The sequence below is a fragment of the Typopeltis vanoorti genome, chromosome 12 (assembly GCF_054136105.1).
Source record: "Typopeltis vanoorti isolate ZY-2024b chromosome 12, IOZ_Tvanoo_1.0, whole genome shotgun sequence".
NCBI classification, from domain to species: domain Eukaryota; kingdom Metazoa; phylum Arthropoda; class Arachnida; order Uropygi; family Thelyphonidae; genus Typopeltis; species Typopeltis vanoorti.
The window spans coordinates 41,722,478-41,749,558 of NC_143560.1; the positions used below are offsets into that span (position 1 = coordinate 41,722,478).

Consider the following 27,081-nt stretch of genomic DNA (forward strand, 5'->3'; position numbering starts at 1 on the left):
TGTATCCGTTCTATTCTTAATAGTTTTCCTCAACTTCACATCATCTGCAAACGACTGTATATCACTATTCCATTCAATCCCTTCCGAATATCATTTACATATAAATTAAATAGCAGCTGTGCCAAAACGGACCCTTGAAGTACATTGCTGGTGACTTGCCTGTTCTGGGATATCACTCCCAATATACACAATTTGCTGATACCTATCAGAAAGCCAATCTCCAATCTTTTCTTTTATCCTAATCTTTTATCTAATCTTTTCTCCTTCTTTTATCTTTTATCTAATCTTTTATCTCTAATACTAATCTTTTATCCAGTCCCCATCTGTTCCAGTTTAATTACTAGCTTGTTATGTGGCAATCTATCAAAGGCATTAGTGAAATCTAAATATACCACTGTGTATGTATTTCTTTTGTCCAATGCATCTGTCACCTTGTTATAGTAAGTACAAGGGTGTTCTGAAAAGTTCTCGACCATAGATGGCAACACTATCGGCAAGATTTTTTTTTTTTTTCTAAGTTGGTACATCTGTTATAAGCACCCATGTGAAATTGCAAGTCATTCTATCAAGTAGTTTGTTTTATACAGCTGTCTGAAGCAAAAGTGTTGTCTGTTTCCCTTGAAATAGATAAAATTGAGTATCGTGTAATTATAAAATTCTTTGTAAAAGAAGATTTAACACCCAAAGTAATTCATTCAAAGTTCATAAAAGTTTATGGGCAGTCTTCTCCTTCATTTTCAACAATTAAGAAATGGCCTGCCGAGTTTAAACGTGGCTGTACCAGCCTTGAAGATGATCCATGTGAAGGACATCCAAAAAGTGTAACAACACCAGAAATCATTGATCAAGTGCACGATATGGTATTGGATGACCAGTGAGTCAAAGTGCGTGAAACTGCTGAGACTATAGGCATTTCAAAAGAACATGGTAGGATATATTTTGCATGAAGAATTGCAAATGAAAAAGCTTTGCGCAAGATGGGTGCTGCGCTTGCTCACAGCAGATCAAAAACACACTCGCATGAAAAATCTCTGAACAGTGCTTGGAGCATTTTAACAAGAATATAACTGATTTTGTGCGTCGATTTATTACTATGGATGAGACTTGGATTCACCATTACACACACCAGAATCCAAACAGCAGGCAAAACAGTGGACAGAAGCTGGTTGTTCAGTTGTGGCTGTCTATCACACTGTAATCAGTTCATAGTCACTTTTAACAACTGGAAGGAGATTTAACACCTCATTTATAATAACATCCTCTGATGAAATAATCAAACAAGACCCTCGATCTCAATGTACCCTCTGTTAAGTACTGCCCTCAGAAACTCGAGAAATTGGTTCTTTTGCCTTAGATACTGTCTCTTCATTCCAATCTATATTATAACTAAAATCACTCATAATGATCACCCTTTTTTTATTAGCTAGACCAATTTGCCTATACATTTCCATCTCTGTCTCCTCCACATTATCTGGCCTATAGCAACATCCAGTTAAACATTTCATTCTCTTCACCTCTGCCTCATGCCATACTGCATTAAAACCACAGCCACTGTTTGCTCCTTTCATCTCCACCTTAGATTGGGATAACTTCTCTGTTATCATTAACAACACTCCTCCCTTTCTACAGTATCTTCACTGTCTATCAATCCATCTGTTACTGTAAGAATGTCATCTTCGTCTAACCATGTCTCATTTATACTCTAATGAAACAACTTCATTTCCTTTATTTCAAATACTTCTGGCATTTGTGCCATATATGCTAGCCTATTTCTTGTTCTGTAACAAGTCTCACTAACTCTACTCCTCAGATATGACTGCTCCATTCTGCTAGCCATTCTTCTCAATCATAACTGATCATACCTCTTGAGACCTGTTTCTTTTTCTCACATCCCTTGTCATCCCAGTGTTTTCTTGTGTACACACACACACTCCAGTATCTATCTCTTAATTCACAAGCTCTCCTACTCTGTCCCTCTACTGTACTTTCTGGCTCTTCTACATCCCTCTTTCTTCCTCAGGTCTTCCATTCACTTCATTCATTATTCTCTCTTGCAACAGCAACAGTTTCTCCAGCTGACTCACACAAAATCCATTTAAATGTAACCCATCTCTTTTATACAGCTCCATCTGTCCTGTACATTCACAAATCAATCACTTTCTCTTCACACAATTCCACTAGCATCCTATTCATAATCCTCGCATGCCATCTTAACTCATTCACTGTCATACGTGGTAACATGCTAACTGCCTTTCCTACCACACTTTCTTTTCTTTTCTTTTTCTTTTTTTTTTTTACTCTCCTTAGCAACCCACCTTGATATCCATCTTTACATTCTCATTGTTGCCATCTAGATCATTTGTGCCTATTCCCACCAACTCTTTTGCTCACTTTTTTCTCATATCTACTGCTTCAGTCACTGTGCTCAATCTATCCCCTGGAAAACAAGCCTTATGCACTTCCTCATTAATTACACCTCTAATAATTGAATCCCTTTATATGACTACTCTCAAATCATTGGACACCTCTTTCACATTGCCATCTATTATTCCAGCCTTCCTTTCTCTTCCATACATATCTGCTATTCTTCTCATTTCACTCTGTAGTTGCTTCACCTTTTGCCTCATCTTCACCAGCTCTTCTCTCATATCCTGAATTACTTTCTCACTGCTCTTCACTATCTCTATTAGGTCAGTTGCACATCCTCACTACTTATCATGTTCCCTATCTTATGGTCTGTTGGACTATCTTTCACATATATTACCTTGCTGCTACCTTCAACCATCTCATTTAATTTATACTCTTTCACATTCCTTTCACTATCATTTAATCCTGTAACTATATTCATTATATAATACTATATATTCACTATAGAAAAAACCCACAAGTATAAAACTATTGATATGATGCATTTATGCCAAGAAAGACTAGAGGAATACCATTTCAAGAAGAAATCACCTCTTTTCTTGTGATATAGGTGTTATGAAAGGGAAGGGAAGGTGACTGATCATTTGGTTTAAGAAAGAAGGCATTACTGGAGTTCACCATCAGTGACTTCCATTATCACAAAGAGGAGTCAGGCATGGAATGGATATAGACTTCTTTCCATGCTTTCTATCCACTGGTATGTCTCATGGGGGTACAGATGCCAGCTGAATATTGAAAAGTATATATATAGCGATATTTGTTTATACTCAAATGGTGATAGATGTTAATTTTGGAGCACAACTTTTAAATATGAAAGAAAGGCATTACTGGGTTTAGCATTTAATGTAACTAAGTTATCCTTACCACCTGGTGGTATGCAGAATGGTATGGAGAACTATGGTATTAAAGCACAGATTGTAGAAGATTCAGAGGCATGTGCACTTGAATCGTCAAATAAATAGAAGGAATAGTTAGTATTCATCAAAATTATGGATAGCATTTAGTGGTCAGTGAAGGAAAGCTATTTATGCATAGAGGAAAGAACCAACTTTGAGGCACTCCTGCATCATTTGAGATGTAAAAGAGAGGAAGTCAACCACTGTGTTACATAGTAAATAACAAAAATGCTACCCATTTACAGAGGGAGAAATGTAGACTATAAGGATGGCAGTTTGCTGAGCTGGTATTGGTACCATACCTGATGAAATGTCAAATGCAATAGCAGGTTTCTTCAAACTTCCAACATCCAGAGGCTGATGTGAGGAATGGAATGGATATAGATTTCTTTCCATGCCTCCTATTCACTGTTTTATCACATGGGACAGTTGCCAGCTGAATATTGAAAAGTGTACATAGCGATATTTGTTTATACTCAAATGATGGTAGGTGTTAGTTTTGGAGCACAACTTTTAAGCATACAATTGGGGAACACTATCAGGACCAAAAGCCTTCTTGCTACCTAGGTTATTTAATAATCTTTTTGATGTTTTTGATGTCTTTATGGCAAAGGACCACAAGAAACATGTAATGCACTGTTTCTGGCAAGTGATTTGTCTTGTCATCTGTACAGGAGTTGGAAGAGAAAAGTATGATTGTGGGGAGAGTTCACTTTATTTTTAAATGTTATTACAGTGATGCCATTTGGATGAAAGAAGGTGCTGAAATTATAGATAAATAGAAGTGTAGCTCATTTGTGTTGGGAAGGAACCAGAATGCAATACTTCCATTTGTGCAAGTAGCAAGTTTTCTGCATTTGGTTCTTTCAGAGTCACATTTTTGAATGGAATTGTTCTGTATTTGTTGCATGCTTGAGAAGTGAGTTGTCTCAAGAGTGAAATTTATCTCTGTCTATTTGTGATGTGCTGAATTTTTTGTTTCACTTTCTTGGTGCACTTGTTTTATTTGGAGTGGAGTGGGAAGGCCTGCATTCTCTGTAGAATAATTTCTGTGAAGTAAATCAGAAAAGATATTTGCATCAGGAAAGGGTGAGTGGTAGAAGAGCTAGAATTCTGGATGACATTCCACTTGTCATTGCAGTGCTAAATGAAATTAAACCAATAGTGGGTGAGGGAAGTTCTGTATGAAGAAACTTGACCAAGGTCTGAGTTATAGAGTACAAGGTGACCTACTTGAAAACAGGATTATTTAGTAAAAGAATGTAGTGTTGGAAGAGTGAAGAGATCTGTTAGTTGGAGAATAATGTTACTTAGGAAATTATTTCAATCATTGAGTAGTTGTACTGCAGAAAATCAGGTTTTAGAGATAAGTCAAAGAGGGCAAAGTGATTTATAGAATTTGGGAAGCATGCAAGACAGTAGACAAATGTTACAAATGGCACAGATCTTAAGAGCAAAATTTGGCATTGTTTAACATAGAATATCAGATCACACAAAGATATGAATGCCACCCTTATGGCAGAAGGAATCATAGTGTAATTTGGATAGTCAATCCCTACAATGGTAGTTTTATTTGCTATTTGAGGTTGTCAAAAACAGTGATCACATCCACATGCTGCAAATATTGAAGTACATCCCAAGTACATATTTGGAATGACTGTATGATTTGGGAACACTGTTAAAAGCAGAAACCAGATTGATTATATAATGATTAGAAAAAAAAAAAAATTCAAAATAGTCTTTGGGAGGGGGGGAGTACCTCGAAGCAGTCAGACCATATTTCATTTGATTGTTTAATTACCTAAAGAATGGCAACTAAAAATAAGTATGCAACAAAAAAATTGTTTTGAACACTTCAATAAGTTTCTTTTAGAACATGAAAAAGGAACTGATAATAAATTGAAGCTAGAAAAAGTATGGAAAAAAATTCAAGAAGATATGGAAATAAATACTTTGAAATGAAATAAGTAATTTGAGAGATAAATCATAAAATGGTATTAAATGGGGCTGTGCACGTTCTTCTTTTCTCTTCAATTAATATACAGTAATGCAAATTTGAAAGCATAAAGGAGGGATTAAACATCATTATGCAAATAATACTGTATTAAACGCTGATAGAGAGAAAGACTGGCATAAATAAATAGATCAAAAAAGTGCACAAAGTAAGAAATTTGGACTTACATTAAATTTTTTAAAAAAGAAAGTTTTAGTATTACACAAAAAAAACATATCAAAAAAGTTAAAAATCAAAGCAGAGAATCAACTTATACAACAAATGGGAGGATACACTTATTTAAGACATTTAATTACAGAAGATGGAAAATGCAAAAGAGATTAGGAGAAAAACAGAAATTGCAAAACCAACTTGTAAAAAAATGAAAAACAACCAACATCAAGATAAATAATAATAAAAACTACTAAGAATAATTTAATACTTTATTTGGTCTCCTTTTCTCTATGGAACAGAAACGATAATAATAAACGGAAGATATTTAAAGGATTGATGCTTTAGACATATGGACATACAGAACAGCATTTTAGATCTTGGGGTCCAAAAGAAATGAGATGAAGTTTTGGAGATAATGAGTTCTAAAATGGAAGTAATGAAGAATATACAGAAAATAAAAATATCATATGTGGGTCATATTGTGAGACTTGACAGTCTTCAAAAAAAAAAAAAAAAAATATTAGGCAAAAGAATTGAGAGAAAATGGGAGAAAAAAACGAAGATGGCAACATGCATAATTCAAAAACAAAAGACTGGTTGGAACTGAACCAGGAATACAAGTGTGCAGAGATCCATAATAGCCAACTTCCTGAATGAAAAGGCACTTGATAGGATAGTACTGAAGTATATGTGGAAGTGATTTTCTAGTAGGAATTCTTGTTTTTATGTTGTTACATAGACCGTTTCAACTTTTAATTGAGGTCTTATCAATATGTGTTAGATCACTCCTAGATGCAGAGCCAGAATAGTGAAAAGGAATATTATTAGACATGTTGCTATATAGAGATCACTCGGTCTCCTTTCCATAAGATGGTCTTAACTATTCCTTTTCCACCTTCATTCCTTTACTTTCATCCCTTCAGACATGGACTAAGCAGAGTAAATGTTTTTAAGATTATGCAGGAGCTGAGAGACTTCCTGTTATCATCAGTCAGCCTACAGAATCATTCCTGCACTCTTGAATGGAGAAGTGGTCTGCACAATACATTTAGTATACCCTTAAAAAGTTTTGCTCACTACTAGGGTATAAATAGTAGGAACCTATTGAGTGCTGGAAGTTGCATTCCTTAAGAAAACTAGTGGTATGAAGACTATTACACAGGAAGAGGTAGATAGAATGAAACAGCAATGTCAAAATGAATTGTACTTGACAAGAAATTTTATTCTATTTTTTATCCACGCATGAGCAAATTGAAACTTACAAAAAAAAGCAACATCATGACTGAGCTACTTATATATATATATATATATATATATATATATATATATATATAGAAGCATGGCAACAATGTGCATTGCCATGCATTATGGAAAGAATCACTATCCAGACTGGTTTTCCCCTTTGTTTCAGGTCTCCTAAGTATGAGTTACATGCATGTGGATATTAAAAGCTAAATCAATGCTGGAGTATATTATTTTCGTATACAAGTAAGATAATGTTATATTACCATGTTATTAAAATACTCTGGATAAAGAGATAGTTGTGACAAGTTTTTGGTTAGAAGTAAATACTTGTAAAGAAAGTAAATGAAAGTAAATTCTTGCTTTTATTCTTTACAAGCATGAATGAACAAGCGCTTACACGTGAATTAATGTCATGACAAGACTACTTGTAGAATAGCACTCATGAAAATACCTATAGAGAAGGTACAAGACATAAATAAAATATCGGAGAGAAAGTGTATAGAGTGATTGTGTGTGTGAGGGAGGAGGGATCATTTATTAACCTGATTTTCCTATAGATAACATCAGGCACTTTTAAGGAGATTTTGTTAAACCACTCCACTGTGAGAACAGCCTTCTGCAGTTGGATGGATTTGGGATTTCTGTTGGATTATTAGCTGTTCAGGTGAAATTGTTCTTGAACAGAAAAGGTCAGATTTTTGAAGGCCAAGGAAGTTATACATGTGATGTAATTGTGTCAAAAAAGACTAGAGATATAAGTAAGCTGAAGGAGAGAAATTTGGTTTTTCTTCTAATTATTATTATTATTATATGGGTACCTCCATGGTGTCCGAAGACTCATTGCAGGAGACCCAATCTATCCACACAATCTCATACTTCTCCTCGAACACATTAACAGAAAAAGTACTCACAATGGACTGTGGCAACCCCCATTCCACTCAATCACCACTCTCCAAGCAAAAAATTAAGACCCCATACCCTTACTAACTACATCTTTATTCAACTTCCTGGGATGTCCTCTTGTTCTAGTCCCTCTAGCCAAATGCTGAAACATTTTTCTCTGCATCTGTCCTATAAAATCCTTTAAGCAACTTTAATATTTCGATCATAATCCCCTCTTTTTCTCCTATCAACCAACTTCTGCAATCCACAAACCTTTATTCTATCCTCATAGGGCACATTCCACAAAACACTTACCATCATCTTGGTCACTTGCCTCTGAATCCTCTCCAGCGCTTTCACCCCCCCCCCCCCCCCCCAAGAAACCCAAAGGACCAGACTCGAGCACACTAATCCAGATGTAGGTGTATCAAGGCTTTATAAAGAGGAAATTACAACTTTCTTATCTCTACTTGTTAATGTGTTCTTCACTAGCCAAGTAATCTTATGTTGCTTCTTTAGCAATATGTCCTCTAAACTTTAACTCTCTGTCTACCACCCTTAAATCTCTACCATAAAGTATACCATCAATGTGATAAACAGCTTCTAATCTATTTATCCCAATGTGCTTAACTTTACATTTCTTGAATTAAACTGACACTCATAAACTTTTGCCCATACTGACAGCCTATTTAAATTGTCCTGCAAGCTCTCCACATGGCCTATTAACTATTATTCTACCTAATTTTGCATCATCGACAGACAACTGAATATTTCCTTTCAGGTTATTTCCTATGTCATTTATGTATAAATTAAATAGCAATGGTCCCAGCACTGAACCTTGTGGCACACCACTAGTCACCTGCTTTTGCCTCAATTCTGTCCCTCCATATACCATTTTTTGATATCTGTCCAGCAGCCACCTTCCTATCCATTTTACCAGTGTCATGTCCATCCCCATTTGCTCTAATTTGCATAACAGTGTTCCATGTGGTATTCTGTCAAATGCCTTTGCAAAATCATGTAGCCATTTCCTTTATCCAACTTAGCTGTTACTCTATTATAAAAAGTTAGTAAATTACTAAGGCATGACTGACCCTTAACAAAGCCATGTTGACCCTCATACAGTATCATATTTTTATCTACCCATTTTCTTAAATTCTTTTTCTTACTAATTTTTCTAATACTTTTACCACCATGCCTGAGATATTGATGGGTCTATAATTTTCTGCTGTAGTCTTAGAACCTCTTATGCAAAGGAATAATTTTGCTCTCTTTCCACTCCCTTGGAACTTTACCAAAGCTGAGACTTAAATTAAACAGCTTAGTCAAAGGCATTGCCAGTTCTTTTGCACATTCTCGCAAAACCCTAGCTGATATCCCATCTAATCTCTCGGCAGTATTTACATTGAGATTCTGCAATATCGTAAGGACCTCCAATTCATCCACCTCTGTTCCCATGTTAGTGTCTGTCACATAGGTTAAAGCAGTAACCTCAGTAGAAAGATATATGCTTGCAAAGTGGTCACTCTGTAACTTGACTATTTTATCTGCTTCCATCTCCTTGTTACCATCATCACTCATTAAGGTTAATCTTCCATAGTCATTCTTCCTCTGACTTGCCACATAACAAAAGAACTCTTTGGGATTTCCTTTAGCCTGCTTGGCTAAATTCTTCTCATAATCTGATTTTGCCTTTCTTGCCTGAGCCTTGTACTGTTCATGAGTTTGCTGGTCACCTTCCTCTTTATATACCCTCCACAGCATTTTCTTCTTCTGCAGCTCGTGCTTAATGATATTACTCATCCATCTAACTCCTACCCGTAAGGTATACAATTTAATACTGCTTCCTCTAGATGACCCTTAACTATATTCCATGCACTACTAACATCCTTACCCAGCAGTGTTTTATGCCATGGTATATATTTAAGCTTCTTCTAAGCACGTCATAATCACCTGCCCTGTAGTTCCACAAATATTCCTTCCTGATAGAATATTCCTCATGTTTTACAATTTCCAAAGTCAAGACGGCATGGTCACTTTCACCAATTGGAGCCAACATTGGCAACTTAGTTATGGATAGTTCTTCTGATCCTATGACCAGGTCCATTACTCTCCCAATCCTAGTCCCCCTCCATCACATGCTGCCTTAAGTAATTATCTCTCAGCAGCTGTATAAATTCTATTTTCTTTCTGCCATGTGATCTTTCTTCCTTCCAGTCTATATCTGCATATTTTAAGTCCCTCCTAATAATTACTTGCCCTGTACTCATTGTACTAATTTGGCAATGCATGTCTTCCAGATCATTTGTGGAATTCCCTGGCCTGTAGCAACAACCAACTGTATATTCTGTCTTACTGGTCTTAATCTCACACTAGATTGTTTCAAATGAACAGCCATTCTCTCCTACTCTTTTTGGTTGCAATTCATCTGCTATCATCAACAATAGTCCTCCCCCCCCCCCCATCCTATCTTCTCTATCTTTCCTGAAAATACTAAAGCCTTCACATTCACTCTCTGTAACTACATTATCTGCTATAGAAAATAAGGGGATAAAACATCCTTTGTTTTTTTATAGCCAGTAAGTAAAATTACTTACAAGTAAGTAAAATTATTATTACATTATCTGCTGTTAGCCAAGTCTCACTAATGCCTATAGCTTTTGGTGAGGTTGCACTAATCAATGCCAAAAACTTGTCCCTCTTGTTCCTGATACTTCTGGCCTTAGTATATAGAAATGACAACATCCCTTTATTCTCCCACCCACCTTTACTTTCTGAATTGACTAACCTATTCAATATTTTTGCTTGAGAGACTAGATTCCTCACTTGGTCATTCTTACACAAACTCTCTTACTTCCACCCTAATTGCTTAAGTTTCCTTGAATTTGCACATCAGCATGCTTGGTGAACAAAGCTCTCTTCAGACATCTAACACCAAAACCATTCAGATGCAGTCCATCCACATTGTAAAATCCTTCTTTACTAGAGAGAGAGAGACCACAGATCCACAAATTCTACATTGCACAATCTACGTATAGACTCATTGGCTATCAGTGCACTCCTCAGTTCACCGCTGTCATAGTGTGGTAGGAGACTCACAATCTTCACCTTCTCGCTTTCAGTTTTTCCTCTTCTAACAACTCCTTTACATCCTCCCTGCATAGAATACTTCTTGCCTCTCAAATCATTTATACTAACCAAGACAATCATTTCCTTTGACTTACTTTTATGCATCCGGATGCTGTGGCTAATATCGTGAATTTTTGCACCCATGAAACATGATTTTGTCATACTTTTTAACTACTCCCCTGATTACATAATTTTCTCCTTAACTTGTTTTTCTTGTTTGTTTGGTTGGTCTTTAACTAGAGATCTGAGTATTATTAAAAAGATAAAGGTAAATGAAGTGAAATCTTTATTATGAGCAATAAGATAGCTGTGTTTTAGAATCGAAGTTGACACGTGAATCCTCATTTCATTGAAGAAGGGCAATGTAATCAGTGTTTGTTAGTTATTAATTATCAGAGATCTCTAAATGTTAAGGTACTACATGGTTTGTCAAATGAAGAGGAATGGAGTGTACCATTATGAGTGTAAGCTATGAATAAGATATGATGTTAGTGAAAGAAAGCCATTTATGTGTAGGAAGAATGTTGGTCAATATACCGTAATCTGGGGGTACCATGAAGAAATCTGATGAGATGAAGCCACCATGACCTATAGTGAGCAACCAGAGAGAGAACTCAGTTTCATAAGGTTGAATGGCAAACCATAAGATACTAGTGTGGTAAGTGGTCCTTTATGCCAGACATATTCAGATTTCTAGGAAATGTCAAGTGTGCCACATAAATGTATGCAAACATTTTATGGCCCATAGGTAAGTAATGTTAACTAAAAGATCTGTTGTTTTATGACTTAGATCAGTGCTTCCTAAACTTATGGATGTAAAGGATCCTTTGGAAAAATTAAAATATTCCACGGCCCCCATCAAAGAAAAAAAAAAAATCGCAATACAGACATATATTATTATAATATTTATTGTATTTATATTCAATACAAAACATACACAGTGAATATTGCAGAAATCAAATGCAAATATTACATTTTTAGTATCTTATACACATTTGATATGCAACATTATCTTATATTTTTATATAGATAGATACATTGTTAAATAGATATAATATCTACTTAGTCTTAAAACCTTTTAAATTTGTTTTCATTATTTCATGGCACCCTCGGCAAAACTAACGGCCCCCAAGAGGGCTGTAGCCCACAGTTTGGGAAGCGCTGTCTTAGATGATGACACATCTTGCAGTAATAGTGATCATGATCACACACACATGATTTTATATCTTAATTCTGTGATGGCTCATGGAAGACATCAGGAGGCATAAGTTAGCTTAAGAAGAGAAATATGATTTGTTCAGAGAGATCTGAGTATTATCCAAAGGTGAAGGGAAATGAAGTGAAATCTTTATTGTGCTAAATAAGATGGGACTCTGGAATAAATGAGACAAGAGATAGAATTTATTTCTACGATTACTGTTCATCTTTTGTTTTCAGTAGAAATGTTTTTTCATTTTATGCTTCACTGCTCATTTATCATTTAATCTTATTGAAATTTATTATTATTTTTAGACCATTTCACAGCCAAGCTGTCAGTTAGAATGAAAATAGGCCCAGATTTTGTTGCAACTAACTTTACTTTTTATGACTGCAGCACCTATACCTCGTAAGTTGATTTGTATCCACTTAAAAAAAATTCCACTTTTATTGAATACTATATCATTATTTTATTGATCTTGTAGTTATCTAGTAATTATCAGATTCTTAAATATTAGTGTTTTTTTTTTTAATGGTCATATCACTTTGACAAAAAGTTTCATTTGTCAGTGAAAATTGCATCATATATATATTTAATTTTCACTGTACATACTGTAACTGTTATAATAATATAGTTTGCTTGTTACATAGAATGTACAAACCTCATGTGATATACCTAGACACAATTGTAGGTCTAGTTCTAAGAAAACAGATAGTACTAATCATGCATTTAATCCATTTAGTTCTACTAATGTTCATTATAAAACTATTTGATACTGAAGTTCAGAGATGTAATCTGAAGTTCAGAGATGTAATTTATTGGTGGTTCAGGATCTGTAATAGTCATTGACAGTGGACTAAAGTTCATAAGGTACATTGAAATTTTTGCAAAGTGTGCATATTATATTGCCATGATAAGGAGGTGATCGTGTCAGTCGTTGGTTAGACCACATGTGGACCGAGTTGCTCAAATTTGGTTACTTAGTTTTCATTGTGATGTAGTAACACTGGAGATGATCGAGAGATAAATGGTCGAGACAATATAAGGATTTTTGGAATGTTGCTTATGTAGAGAAGTTGAGGGAATGTAAATTGCCTGTAATGAGTTTTTCATCTCATTAGAGGACCTCATTATAAATGAGGCGGTGAACTTCCCTCTGGTTTGTGAGATTGACCATGAAGTATTTACCTGAACAATTTCCAACTGTATGAGGGCATGTGAGAAAAGGATATATATGGAATTGCAAAGCTAATGATAATGAAAAACTTGGGAGACAGCTTGCAGCTTATGAAAGGAAGGAAGGATCTTTCTTCCATGATAATGGAAGGAAGAAGTTGAGTTGGATGGAGATCAGTGCTGTTCAGAACTATCTTAGCAGAAGAAATGACTTATGAGGGTGGTCTGAAAAGTTCTTGGCCTAACAATGAAAAAACGAATTTATAATTTCAAAATTATTTTTATTTTTCAACATAATCTCTCTTAAGACTAATACATTTATTGCAGCGATGCTCCAGTGCCATTATTCCATCCCTGTAGTGGTTCTCAGTAAGATCTGCAAAATATCTCTCTACAGCTGCAATCGCCTCTTGATTTGAAGAAAACGCTGACCTGCGAGGAAGAGTTTTAGTTTTGGGAAGAGGTAGAAGTCAGAGGGAGCCAAATCTGGGGAATAGGGCAGATGTTCCAACAATTCATAGTGCAGATCCCTTAATTTTCCCATTGCCAAAACACCTTTGTGAGAAGGGACATTGTCCTGATGAAAGATGATTTTCTTCTTCTGCAAACCGGGTCTTTTCTCATGAATTTTTTCCTCTAGTCTGGTTAAAAGATCGGAATAATATTTCCAGGTTATTGTTTTACCCTTTTCATGATAATTAATAAACAAAATGCCTTTAGCATCCCAAAACACTAATGCCATGACCTTTCCTGCTGATGGAACCAACATTGTTTTCTTTGGCACTGAACAACCAGCTTCTATCCACTGTTTTAATTGCTGTTTGGATTCTGGCGTGTAATGGTGAATCCAAGTCTCATCAATAGTAATAAATCAACACACAAAATCAGTTTTATTCTTGTAACAAAACACTCCAAGCACTGTTCAGAGATTTTCATGCGAGTGCGTTTTTGATCTGCTGTTAGCAAGCGCTGTACCCATCTTGTGCAAAGCTTTTTCATTTGCAATTCTTCATGCAAAATATATCTTGCACGTTCTTTTGAAATGCCTATAGTCTCAGCAATTTCATGCTCTTTGACTCGCCAGTCATCCAATACCATATCGTGGTATGAGACCTAACGCAGAGAGTCAGGGAAACTAAACTATAAAGGGAGGAATGCCGTGAACATGAGTGTAAGAGCGACAATGTTATATAACTGAGTTAATGATGCAAATGAGCTTTGTCATGGAAATGTTGACGAGGAAAGAACGATTTTGGGTTTGTATTTGTCCGGTTCGAACCCATCAAATGGGTGCAAAGATGCCTACATGTGTAAGGCATTAGGGAATAGAAATCTGCAAGTTGTCCAACTGTGTGACAGACTGCAGACAAGACAATACCAAAGATCAAACAAGTAGATTATTATGTCTGCACACGAATTCTAGGAGTATCAGAAACAAAGGGATAGAGTTTGTTGCCTTAGTCAATATATTGCGACCTCAGATTGTAGGTATTAGTGAGACCCGGCTGTCAGAATCAGAACTACTAACTGGTATTGAGTTTCAAGGGTACAGTATTTTTGGGAAGGATAGAGAAAATAGGAGAGGAGGGGGTGTGCTGTTAATGATATTGGATGACTTGAATCCAGTTAAAGTTGAGACCTCTGATTGTAGTACTACTATTAACAATATTTCAGGTGGCACTGAGTTTGAAGCCATCTAGTGTGAAGTGGAATCTAAAAAGATCAGTTACATAGTGTGGTGTTGTTACAGACCGACCTGGTGGATCGGTTGCTAGTGGGTAAGAAATGCATCACCAAATAGAAAAGATGAGAATGAAAAGAGTAATCATAATGGGAAACTATAATTATTCAAATATTGATAGGGTAACAGTAGAATTTCATGAGAAGAATGACAGTGCATTTATTGGGCTGTTGCGGGACAACTTCCTCAAGCAGCATTGGTATTAATTTGGTCTACCTACTCACTGATGAGACCTCAATAAAGGTCGAAACCAGTCTGGGTAGTAAACTCCCACCATAATGTAAAACATCACCCATCTCCTACGAGATGGGTTTTACGTTATGGTAAATACTAAGAATAGTGATCAGAGCTTTATCCATCTTTGCTACAAGTTGCCCTAGTTTGTACTACGTGCTTTATCTTATGCTAGTAGTCGCCGATACTTTTATAGTTTACTATATTCGGCATGAAACTCTTTGATTCCAATCTTTGAGTTTCTTATTCGGTTTTGAAACAATGTGGGATTTAATATCCCCTTAATATAAATACCTATTAGTTATTTTAAAATTATTGAAAATAATTTTAAAATAACTAATAATAATAAATAATAAACTAATAACTAAACAAGAAATATAATAGTTCTTGACCATTGTTACTCATGCAATTTTTCCATATTTACCAAAACATTTTGGATTATATCTAACTCTAGCATTAAGATCTCCTGCTATTACTATATAGCATAAACCTATATAAATAACTGTGTAAATTTGATGTTAACAAAGCCACGGAACTTGATGATATCTTCAAGTGTCATTCCCTAGAAGGAGATTTGCAACCATGTCATGGAACTTTTTTATTTCTTTTGCTGTTATGGAACATTTATAGTAATTAAAGCCAGTCCAGTCCTTAATGTCTTCAAACCACATTCTCCTAGGTCTGCCTCTCTCTTTTTTCCCATCTGGTTTCCCTTCTAATATTAATTTCTGAAAGCCTTCTTGTCTAGTTAGATGTCCATAATATTTAAGTTTTTGTTCTTTAATTATTTTCATTTTTGCTTTCTTTAAAACATCTTCGTTTTTCATTTTCTCTGTCCATGGTATTTTCAACATTCTTCTGATGGTCCACATTTCGAAAGCTTCTAATTTTTTCTCTTCTTTATTTAGAGTCCAAGTTTCACTGTTGTAGAGAAGGCTTGACCAAATATAGCATTTTATTAATCTTTTTCTTGTATCTATATTAATGTCTCTGGATGTTAGAACAATTTTCATATCAATAAAGGCTTTTCTTGCTATCTCTATTCTTCTTTTCATTTCTTGAATGGAATTTCCTTTGCCTGTAAACATTTATCCCAAATATATAAAAGACTGAACCTGTTCAAATTTTCTTTTTGTTAACAGTTATGTTTAGTTTCTGATTTATTAGTTCTTTTGATATAATCATGCACTTTATTTTCTTTAGGTTAATAATTAATCTCATGTCTAAGCTTCTGTTGTAAATTTCTGTGACTGAGTTTTGAAGATCATCTTCAGATTCAGCTATAAGGACTGTGTCATCTGCATACCTGAAGTTGTTGAAGTTCCTACCTCTGACTTTTACACCCTTTAGTTCTGAAATATTTTTAAAAACGTGCTCACTATATATATTATATAGTAAGGGTAATAAGATACATCTTTGCACCTTTTTTGATTTCAAAGTTGTCAGAATATGCATTTTTATATCTTATTGAGGCCATTTGATTCCAGTATATATTTGTAATTATATGTAGATCTTTTCCTTTTAACCAGTTATTCTGTAGGATATGTATTAATTTCTTGTGATCTATTGAATCAAATGCTTTGGTGTAATCAATAAAACAGATATATATATATATATATATATATATATATATCTGTTTATAGATATATATGCTTTTCTGGTTATCAAGGCTTCTTTCACATAATGTTTTCAATTTGAAAATTCTTTCTCTTGTACCTTTTGTCTTGTAGAAAACCTGATTGAGTGTCTTCTATTTCTACTGACTGACAAAGTTCTTTTTTATTCTTTCTAGGATTATAAATATCCTAGAAATAAAATAATAATAAATGACTAAACCATAAGTCTAATAGTTCTTGACCATTGTTACTCATGCAATTTTTTCCATATTTGCCAAAAACATTTTGGATTATTTCTAACTCTAGAATTAAGATCTCCTGCTATTAATAGATAGCATAAACCTACATAAATAACTATCTAAATTTGATGTTAACAAAGCCATGGAACTTGATATATCACCACCTATTTTGAAGGAATACGTCAGGGAGTTGACATACTCGTTTAATGTGAGTCTTGCATCTGGGAAAGTTCCAAAGCAGTGGAAGAAAGGAAATGAAGATTGTACTGTTTCATAAGAGCAGTGACAAGAGTTAAGCTTCAAACTATAAGCCAATGTGTGTGTCCAGTATCATGGTTAAAGGGCTGAAGCAAGGACCAAGATCTAGGATTGGGTTGACATCAGTTGCATTCTCTTTGATGAACAGAATGGGTTTGCTAAAAGATCATATACTGTGTTAATAATCTGCTTACTTATCACAATAACGTGACAGGCACATTGGGCAAGGGAGATGCGTACACAGTGGTATACTTAGATTTTGCAAAGGCTTTTGATAGACTACCACATAAGTTGATAGTTAAATTGGAAAGCATGGGGTTGAATAATAGATTAGTGTGTTGGATTGGAAATTTGCTGTCTGGTAGGTATCAGGGAGTTGCATATGGGAGAGCAATATCCCGGAAGAGGAAAATCACTAGTGATGTCTCAAGACCACTCTTGTGACACACCATTAATGACTAAAACACACTAGTGTCTTAGAGCTATTGCTGTTTAACTTGTGTTAATTTTGGATAAGGTTTGAACTGATATTCAGTTACTTATTTTTTCACGGTATTAACAACACCACAAACACTTTTATCAACAAGGATGTTTTATTAACGCTAATATTTCGCTGATTTTCAAATCAGCATCATCAGAGCACAACACACATGTAAACGCGACAGTGAGTGAAACAATATAATTGCAGAAAGACAAAAGATCTAAAGTCCTATTTTTGGCGCCCTCTAACGGGAAAAAAAAAAAAAAAAAAAATTAATGCAACCATATTTGTTAAGGTTGGGAGAATTCTTCAAAGCCATTGCTGACTCAAAAAATAGTCTTTCAGATCTATAACGACTCCTAAATAGCACATTCGTTTTTCTCCATCTAATCCTGTGTGAAGGAGTGTCCAAAGCGTGGTCTGCCAGTCCCGACTTGCCATAGTAATAGTAGCGAATGTATCTTTCATGTTCTTCCAGGCGGATGTTCACTGATCTTCCTGTTTGCCCATAATAGGCCAAGTCACAGTCACATGGAACTTCATACACTCCTGGGTGTGCTAAAGGGTGAAGTTTATCCTTTGGTGAGCGGATCAGAGTTGCCGGCTTGACATGAGGCTTGAAGGTGGTGCGAAGGCCATGTTTCTCCAATACTTTGGCTATCTTTTCCGATGTACCTCTGATATAGGGAATAGAAATGGTCATGTTGTATTCTTGTGTATTAGGGGGGAGGCAAAGTAATGGGCCTATGTAGTATTTTTTCTATTTTGTAGGGATTGTAGCCGTTGGCTAAGAACGTATGGCGCAGGTACTGGAGTTCAGTGGTCAGAGCTGTATCGTTAGAACAAATGGCTCTGGCTCTGTGTGTCAGTGTTTTTAAAATGCCGTACTGTTGGACTGGATGATGATGTGATTGTTTATGTAGGTATCTTCCTGTGTGTGTGGGCTTCCTGTAAATAGAAAAAGATAGTGATCCATCTGAAAGGCGGGTGACTAATGTGTCAAGAAATGGTAAACAGTTATTTGATTCTTTTTCTACTGTGAAGTGAATTTTGGGGTGTTGGCTGTTTAGGTAGGTGACAAAAGCATCCAAAGTGTCTTGTCCATGGGGCCAGATGGCAAACACATCATCTACATAGCGCAACCACACTAGTGGCTTGTATGTAGCTGTGGTAAGTACTTTGTTTTCAAAGTGTTCCATGTAAAATTTTTTTTTTTTTTTTTTTTTTTTTTTCCCCGTTAGAGGGCGCCAAAAATAGGACTTTAGATCTTTTGTCTTTCTGCAATTATATTGTTTCACTCACTGTCGCGTTTACATGTGTGTTGTGCTCTGATGATGCTGATTTGAAAATCAGCGAAATATTAGCGTTAATAAAACATCCTTGTTGATAAAAGTGTTTGTGGTGTTGTTAATACCGTGAAAAAATAAGTAATGAATAACCAGCAACGCCTAAGCTTATCAGTTAGATTAATGATATTCAGTTGTTTGCTGATGATACGAAGTTGGAAAGAACTATGAGCAGAGATATTGTGGCTTTACAAGACGACCTGAATAGACTGAGTGATTGGGGTTTCCATCTGGAAGTTGGAAAGAACTATGAGTAGAGATATTGTGGCTTTACAAGACGACCTGAATAGACTGGGTGATTGGGGTTTCAGTTCAATATTGCAAAGTGAAAGATTTTAAAATATAGGAACTGAAGATGCAGAGTATACAATTCGTGGGATATGTGTTGGAGGAAATGAGAGACCTGGGAGAATTTGTGGTGGATAAGGAAGGACCTAAAATTTAGAGGACAACACAATGGATTCTGGCAATTATGTGAAGTCTACTGACATGAGGAGATAATGGTTGTATACAGTGGAACCATAATTAGGTCTTAAATGGACTACTATGTGCAGGTTTGGTCACCTACCTGACTTTCAAGGATGAAGAGATTTTTGAAAGGGTCTAGAGGCAATTGACTAAGGTCGTTTCTGGTCTCCAGAATGTTGAATTGAAGAAATATTAAAAATGCAATAAACAATGTTTAGTGATAGGAGAATGGGAGAAGATGTGACAAAAATGTACAAATTGATAATGTATTTTTTATCAGATAAACATGGAAGAGTTTTTTTCATAGTGGGAGAGCAAGAGATCATCCTTGGAAGTATAAGGAGGATGTCAGCATGGGAATAAGAAGCAGATTTTTTGCATGGAGAATGATTAATGCATTGCATGAGAGTATTGTCACTACAGAGAATCAGTGTTTAAGGCATGATGTGATGAGCTGTGTGTGCTCACCTGTTGTTACCACCATCCCATGATGAGTCTTTGACTTCATGGAATGGTGGTATCTTGTTATTTACATATTGATTTTGAATTCAATGTACCATTATGGACAAATCTGAAATATTCTGACCAACTAATAAACAGGAAAATTTGATTTGAGTTAACCCATATTTTCATAGAATTGATCAACATCATAGGCTGGATATAGAAGAGAGAGAAAAGGGGATTAACATAATGATGCATGGAGGAATATACAAAACATTTTACATGGCTTTGGTCAAGACTTCAGTGGTTTGTTATAATTTCTAGTGTTTGCTGTAGTGAGAATTGACTATACCACCATTCATAGACTTCTTAGAATAATGGAAATTTGCCAACGATTTGCAAAAACAGTAGAAATATTATCAGTCAAAAATTTAGCCATAATTTTTGTATTTGTACTTTGTGGCACTTTGGAATAAGTTGACCTAATCATGTGCTCCTCATTTTTTTTTTGTTGGTTTAAAAGTGATTTCCCTACATAAATTTTAACAAGTGAAACTGCAGTAGTAATTCTTAGAAAAGATTAATATCAGTGAAAAACCTGTATGTACTCTTTAATTGTTCCATAATCTTTTTTTATTCATATAATATCAGCCATGTGCAAGCACTCGCTAATGCCTATTGCAAAAAATAAAGATGTCAGCAACAAGCCCAATGGCAACAGAATGTTATCGGGATATCTAATGTGCGTATTATCCCACCAGCACCAATAAATCCAGTGATGTTATCAAGTGTTACAGCTGGAGATTAGATGTCACAGACATCAAAAAAGCCTCTGTGTTTTTTTTTTTTCTTTAAATGGTTGCAAATTGCATGCTCACTGCATGAAAATTGATGAATTGGCATACAAACTTCTCATGAATTTGAACCCTTTCATGTGCGCATTGTGCTTCCCTTCAGTAAAACAGTTCCTGAACTTAGAGAAACCCATTGAAATCTTGAAGCCTCTTCTCACTACTATTGACAAAATGTTCTCACACAAAATCAAATCAGTTGAAGCCAAACTAGAACAGATTCATGATCAGCACTTCAACAGAAAATAACCTGTCACCGATCCTTGCCAGCCATGTTGTTGTTATTATTATACAGGCACCTCCATGGAGTCTGGAGACTCATTGCAGAAGACCCAATTTATCCACAAAATCTAATCATACATCTCCTTGAACCCATTAACAGAAAAAGCACTCCGACTTACTCTGGCAACCCATTCCACTCATTCACCACTCTCCAAGCAAAAAATCTAGTGCTCACCCTTACTAACCACACCTTTATTCAGCTTCCAGGGATGACCCCCTTGTTTTGGTCCCTCTAGACAAGTGCTGAAACATTTCTCCTGCATCTATCATATAAAACCCTTTAAGCAACTTAAATGTTTCTATCACATCCCCTCTTTTTCTCCTATCAACCAACTTCTGCAATCCACACACACCTTCAATCTATCCTCATAGGAAACATTCCACAGGTCACTCACCATCTTGGTTACTTGTCTCTGAATCTTCTCCACCGCTTCCTCATCCCCAAGAAACCCAGGGGACCAGACTTGATCACAGTAATTCAGATGTGGGTGCATCGGTTCCTTATCCATGCTATTGGTCTCAGTTCAGTAAAACTATTCTTCTCGCATTCTATTAAAGTCAGTCTCTCCCCCATGTATTTTTAGGATGGCCACACTATCTCTTTCCTTGTGGATTCCATTCCAGGGTTGTGTGACAGATTTCTTCATGATCTTTCCTAAGTGTATGTCCAGTCTATCTAAATTTTCGTTTTCTGATTTCAAAGTTGACTTTTTGCTGATTTGTTCTTTTCTAAAGGTCTTCCTTAGCAATAATTTGTGGCCACTAAATTCAAAGTATGCTCCACAGACATCAGTTTATGAATGTTTGTAGTTTTCTTTGTTTTTCCTTTGAAACCCGCCATGTTTCATATCCATGTAAAAGAACTGATTTAAGACATGCATTGAATATTTTTAGTTTTGTATCTGTGTGAATTATGTTTCATTATGTTATTTATATATGACTGATGCTAACTGGTGCTAAGAGTTATGAAGAGATAAAAAGGAGGTCACAAGACAGGATGTTCTGATGTGCTTCTATAATTATCAATCTTCAAATTGATGCACCAAAGAAGAAGATCTGTGTGAATATTTTTCATTTTCCATACCCTACTAAGTTTAGCATATGCTCTTCTTGCCTTTTGAATCCTTATGTCAACATCTCTAGTTGCTCCTCTATCTGCAGATAAAACACTGCCGAGATATGTAAAATGTGAAACAGTTTCAATTTTTCCATTTGGAATTGTACTTGGTGTTCACATTGTTTTTCATTTTCTTTGTTTTGTTTGTATTTATTTTCAAACAGACTTTTAGTGCTTCTTCTTGTAATGTGGTTAGTTTGTTTTGATATCTGCTTGTCTGTGAGACTGCAAATTACATTCCCTCAATCTGCCTTCATACTTACATTCTGTAGACCAGAAACCACCTTAGTCCATTGTCTCTGGACTCTTTCCAGTATCTCTTCATCCTTTTGAAAACCAAATGACCAAATTTGGACACAATAATCCATATGCAGGCTGATCAATGAAACCATAACATCCTAACATTGACATCCTTCTATGTGTCAGTGTCCTCCACATCATTACCATAATCCTCTGTGATATCCTCACATTTTTAGCAACGTATACTCTGAATTTTAGGTCCTTATCCAATGTCATCCTCAGTTCCCTCATCTCCTCCTCTAAGATGTCTGCATCTCATCTTTGGTTCCTTAATTTTAAAACTTTCTACTTTGCAACATTCACCTGGTATTCTCACCCACATGCTTATCCAATCAGTCTATCAAGATCTCTTTCAAACCACAAAATCTGCTCTTCTCTTCAGAGTTTTCTAACTCGTACATCATCTGCAAACAACTGCACATCATCATTCAAACTTTTCACAGTGTAATTAACAGACAAGTTAAACAGCAATGCCACCAAAATTGTCCTTTGCAATGCACCACTAGTGACTTTCCTCTTCTAGGATATTACTCCCCATATGCTACTTGCTGATATCAGGCAACCAGTCTCCAATCCAGTACGCTAATCTGCTATTCAACCACATCCATTCCAGTTTAATTGCCAACTTTTGAAGTGGTATTCTATCAAAGGCTTTTGCAAATCTAAATATTCTGTTATGTGTGTGTGTGTCTCTCATCAAATCCATTTACTTGTTATTGTTGTAATAAGTAGATTACTAAAAAATAACTTCATTTAGCAAACCATACTATTCATTAGGAAATGCTGCTGTTTACAATCAATTCTGAGTCTTGTCCCTGCTAACTCCTCTAACATTTCAACCACAACTCCAAACACACAGATTTACTTCCCTAATGCAGCAGAATACTTCTTTTGAACTGGTTCATTCTAAGACTCATGTTCTTCCCAAAAAAAAAACCATCATATCCTCCCCTCATCACTTTTCCTTTTAGGATATCATCCTCATCCAACCATGTCTCACATATTCCAAAAAAATATTTGAAGGAACTCAATCAATGCAACAGTTTTATTCCCTTTATTTTAGATATTTCTGATATTCGTATACAAACATAATAGCTAATTTTCAGTTCTATTGTAACGAAAACTGTTATTTTATATTGTAAGCCTGTTTGGTTACCGCACTATTGTAATATCTTTTTTATTCTAATTAGCAGTGCACTTTTGCTTTTGTAACCTTTCTGACTTATTCTATTGAATACTAGGTTTATCCACCTTTTGTATTTACTAATCGCATGCCTATGAACACTGGAAAATTTATTTGTTAAGACTGAGTCACCAGTATTTCTATATCGGCATGAGACTCAGTAATACGTTTGGTAGATCTCTCTCTCACTAGCATAAATTCCTTCAATAAAGTTTACATAAACAGTCGTGGTTCTCAAGTATTTAAACTTTGCTTTTAATGCCTTAGTTGTTTCCCGCTCACAAGTTTGAGTTTATTTAGGAACAGTGCATTGTAAATTAAATGATCAGGCGGCACTCTATTAACATATAAATAAAACACTTTTTTTTACATTAATATCAAAGTACATTAATTAAACGATAGGGAGGTTACTCTCTCTACCTATCCATTAGACTTTCAGCATAAAGAAACAAACTTCCCCTTTCAATACTAAATAATTATACAATATAATTACTTAATTCCTTCTCTGCTTATTAAATCAGATTATTGAAACTCTAATTTACTCACAAAAATGTTAGCTAACTTTGCTAAGTTATTTTACAAATCTTATGCCAATTATTAACATGCCATATGACTCTCTTACGGACACTTCTTATTACTATTAGCTTAATTCTTATCAGTCCATCTATAGCATATCTCCTAAATTATAAAGAAAATGTACAATAAAAGATGGAACAAACTTACAGAGGCTCTGTGTCACACTCAATGAAAGGTCTTGCACTAAAGTTCCTATGCCTTTTCTTTCATCTCAGGTCTTAGGCTTCCTTCTGGAGTGTCTTGCTTCAGTGGCATCTCGTCGGGGATTTGGCGGGCTTTGGATTGCAATCTGTAGTACTCGAATAGCTCAGCCAAAAGGCTTCAGCATACGGGCAAATTCTCTGGCACTTGAAGTTTGCCCTGCGGCTATTGGCTTCAGTTGACCTCCCATGGCAAAAAGACATCCAACCGACACTTGGCTCGGGTATTTACATCGGCTGTTCTCTTGTCATTCCCAGTTTTCTCCTATGGCATGGGTTCGCCGCAACATCTGGTCCTCTGGATCCTACTCCCGGTATTTCTGCCTCTAACTGCTGACGACAAAAACTCTAACTGCCGACCTCAATAACTGCTGCTTGCCTCTGACTGCCAACGACAATGACTACCACGCTCCCGATAACTCTCTTGGTCCCTTTTTATTTCCCCTTCTCAGGGACGTTGCACGAAGTGTAACCCCCAAAGAATTTGGCACGACTCCTTGATCTTCTTTTAAGACTGACCCGTTCTCTCTTCTCCTCCGTGCACTCCTTTAATCCTATCATGTTGGGCAATGGAAATTTATCTGAAACTTGCTGATCTCTTTGACACTGACCTAGAAGGTGTTTATACGCAGAGCTCGCAAACAACTTTCTCATACACTTAAATTGTAAACAACTTTCTTGTGCCCTTATACATAGCTATTATACAAAGTTCTGGTGGCAAAGTTGCCTTTGTTTTTTTTACATTCCAGAAATTTTTGTTAAAGCAGTAAGTACAGTCAATTCCCATAGGGTTATTTACATTAATATTTAGCATGAAATATATAGAGAGACACAAGGTTATTTTTGTAACAATCTCATGAGACTTGACCTCTGTAAAAATCGATGTAAAGTGCTTTGGTACTTCCAAGCTACTTAGATGTGAATCCTTCATATTGGTGGTAAACCTGTCACCACCAATCCTATAGCCCTCGCCATACCCACTTCCCATTGCTTTTTTTGTTTATTCACACATTGTTCTGAATCCTACATTCACATTTCTCACACAGTGTCTTCCTATCTCCCTTCCCCAATCTATTTCTTTGTCTGCCTTGTTTTCTCATCCTGTCATTCTCTTCACTCTCACCATTTACAAGCTCCTCCTGGATTACTTTCCTGCTCTTCCATATCACTTCTTATTTCCTGAGATCATCTGTTCACTGAAATCATTACCCTTCCTTACAACAGCAGTCTCTCTCTCCCCTGACTCATACCAAAACTATTTAAATACAGTCTGTTCCATTTATATAGCTCCATTTATCCCTCAAATTCATCCTACATATTCAAAAAATAGTAACTGGTTTGTGGGTTTCTTCCTATGAAGATAGATCAAAGGTTTGTGGGTTTCAAAGTTTGACTAATAGGCAGAGAAGAGGATATATGATAGCAGTATAAGTTACTGAAATTTTTAGTGTAGATACTAAGGAAATTTTCCATTGCATGACTGAATGGGATGTCTCTGGAAGTTGCGGAAGCATGCAATTAGCAGCAATATGAGAACTTGATGTTTTGCTTAGAGAGTGGTGAATGAGTGGAATGAGCTGCCTGAGATGGTTGTGAGTTTTGTCAGTTAATGAATTTAAGGAAAAAAGTGATGAGCATTTATTAAATGATGAATAGTCTGGGTCTCTTGTAATGACCCTGGAGATACACATGTAATATATTATTATTATTATTTGACACCTCCAAGGACTCATCGAGGGAGGGCACCTGCTCTACAACTCCACAGCTCAACCACCAACTGACTGCAACTACACCAACACCATCTCCCACCAACCACCATCACTGGTATTTCCACGGACACTCACAAACATCCATACCCACGGTGGGATTCGAACCTGCAGCCTTTTGGCTGGAGAGCGGATGCAGTAACCACTCGGCCTGCCAGGCCGGCATTACTTATTGCTAATGTTATTTAATTTATATCTGTCATGTTCCACTTGAACATTGATTTCTTGGACATAATTAAAATGTTGAAAAGTAATCAGTTTTTAAATTACATTCTAATAATAGCTTTATTCATTTATTCCTGAATTTGAAATATATTTGATGTAACTGATTTACTCAGCTATATGACATAATCGAAGAAATTTAATGACTAGAACCCGAGAGATACCAAAATAGAAAAAAAACTATTATTTGAATTTATAACTAGTTTCATCTTCTTAGAAGACTTCATCAGGTGCATAACATGAAAAGAGAAATACAAAAATATACATTACAAGAATAAGAGCTATAAGTTAACTTGCAAACATATTGCTGACATTCTGGATGCCATAGTATTGTTGGTCATGTTCATGCGGGCATGATCTCATGTACACCAAAGGCTGCATAGCTGAAGAGAGTTACAATTAGATAGATTATAACTAAGGTTAGTATTAAGCTGGACCAGATGCAGAATAAGTTTTGTTGTGTTCAATTCTTCTCTCCAGAGAGAAGAATTGTGAAATCCAAAGCTATTGCTCAACAATACTATGGCATTCCAGAATGCTTTCAGTTGTCAGCAATACATTTACAAGTTAACTTATAGCTGTTGTTCTCTTGTAATGTATAATTTTGTATATCTCTTTTCGCGTTAGGCACCGAATGAAG

General features: G+C 35.7%; 1 protein-coding gene across 6 annotated transcripts in view; it reads left to right on the forward strand.

The window, feature by feature from the left end:
• Nucleotides 1-27,081, forward strand: part of LOC150100731 (plexin-A2-like) — a 992,258-nt gene that overhangs the window by 723,438 nt on the left and 241,739 nt on the right. For all 6 annotated transcript variants that reach the window (XM_090402045.1, XM_090402043.1, XM_090402046.1 and 3 more), the window contains one exon: nucleotides 12,259-12,352. In XM_090402045.1, the coding sequence (XP_090258171.1) occupies nucleotides 12,259-12,352 (94 nt within the window). The remainder of the gene's footprint in view (nucleotides 1-12,258; nucleotides 12,353-27,081) is intronic.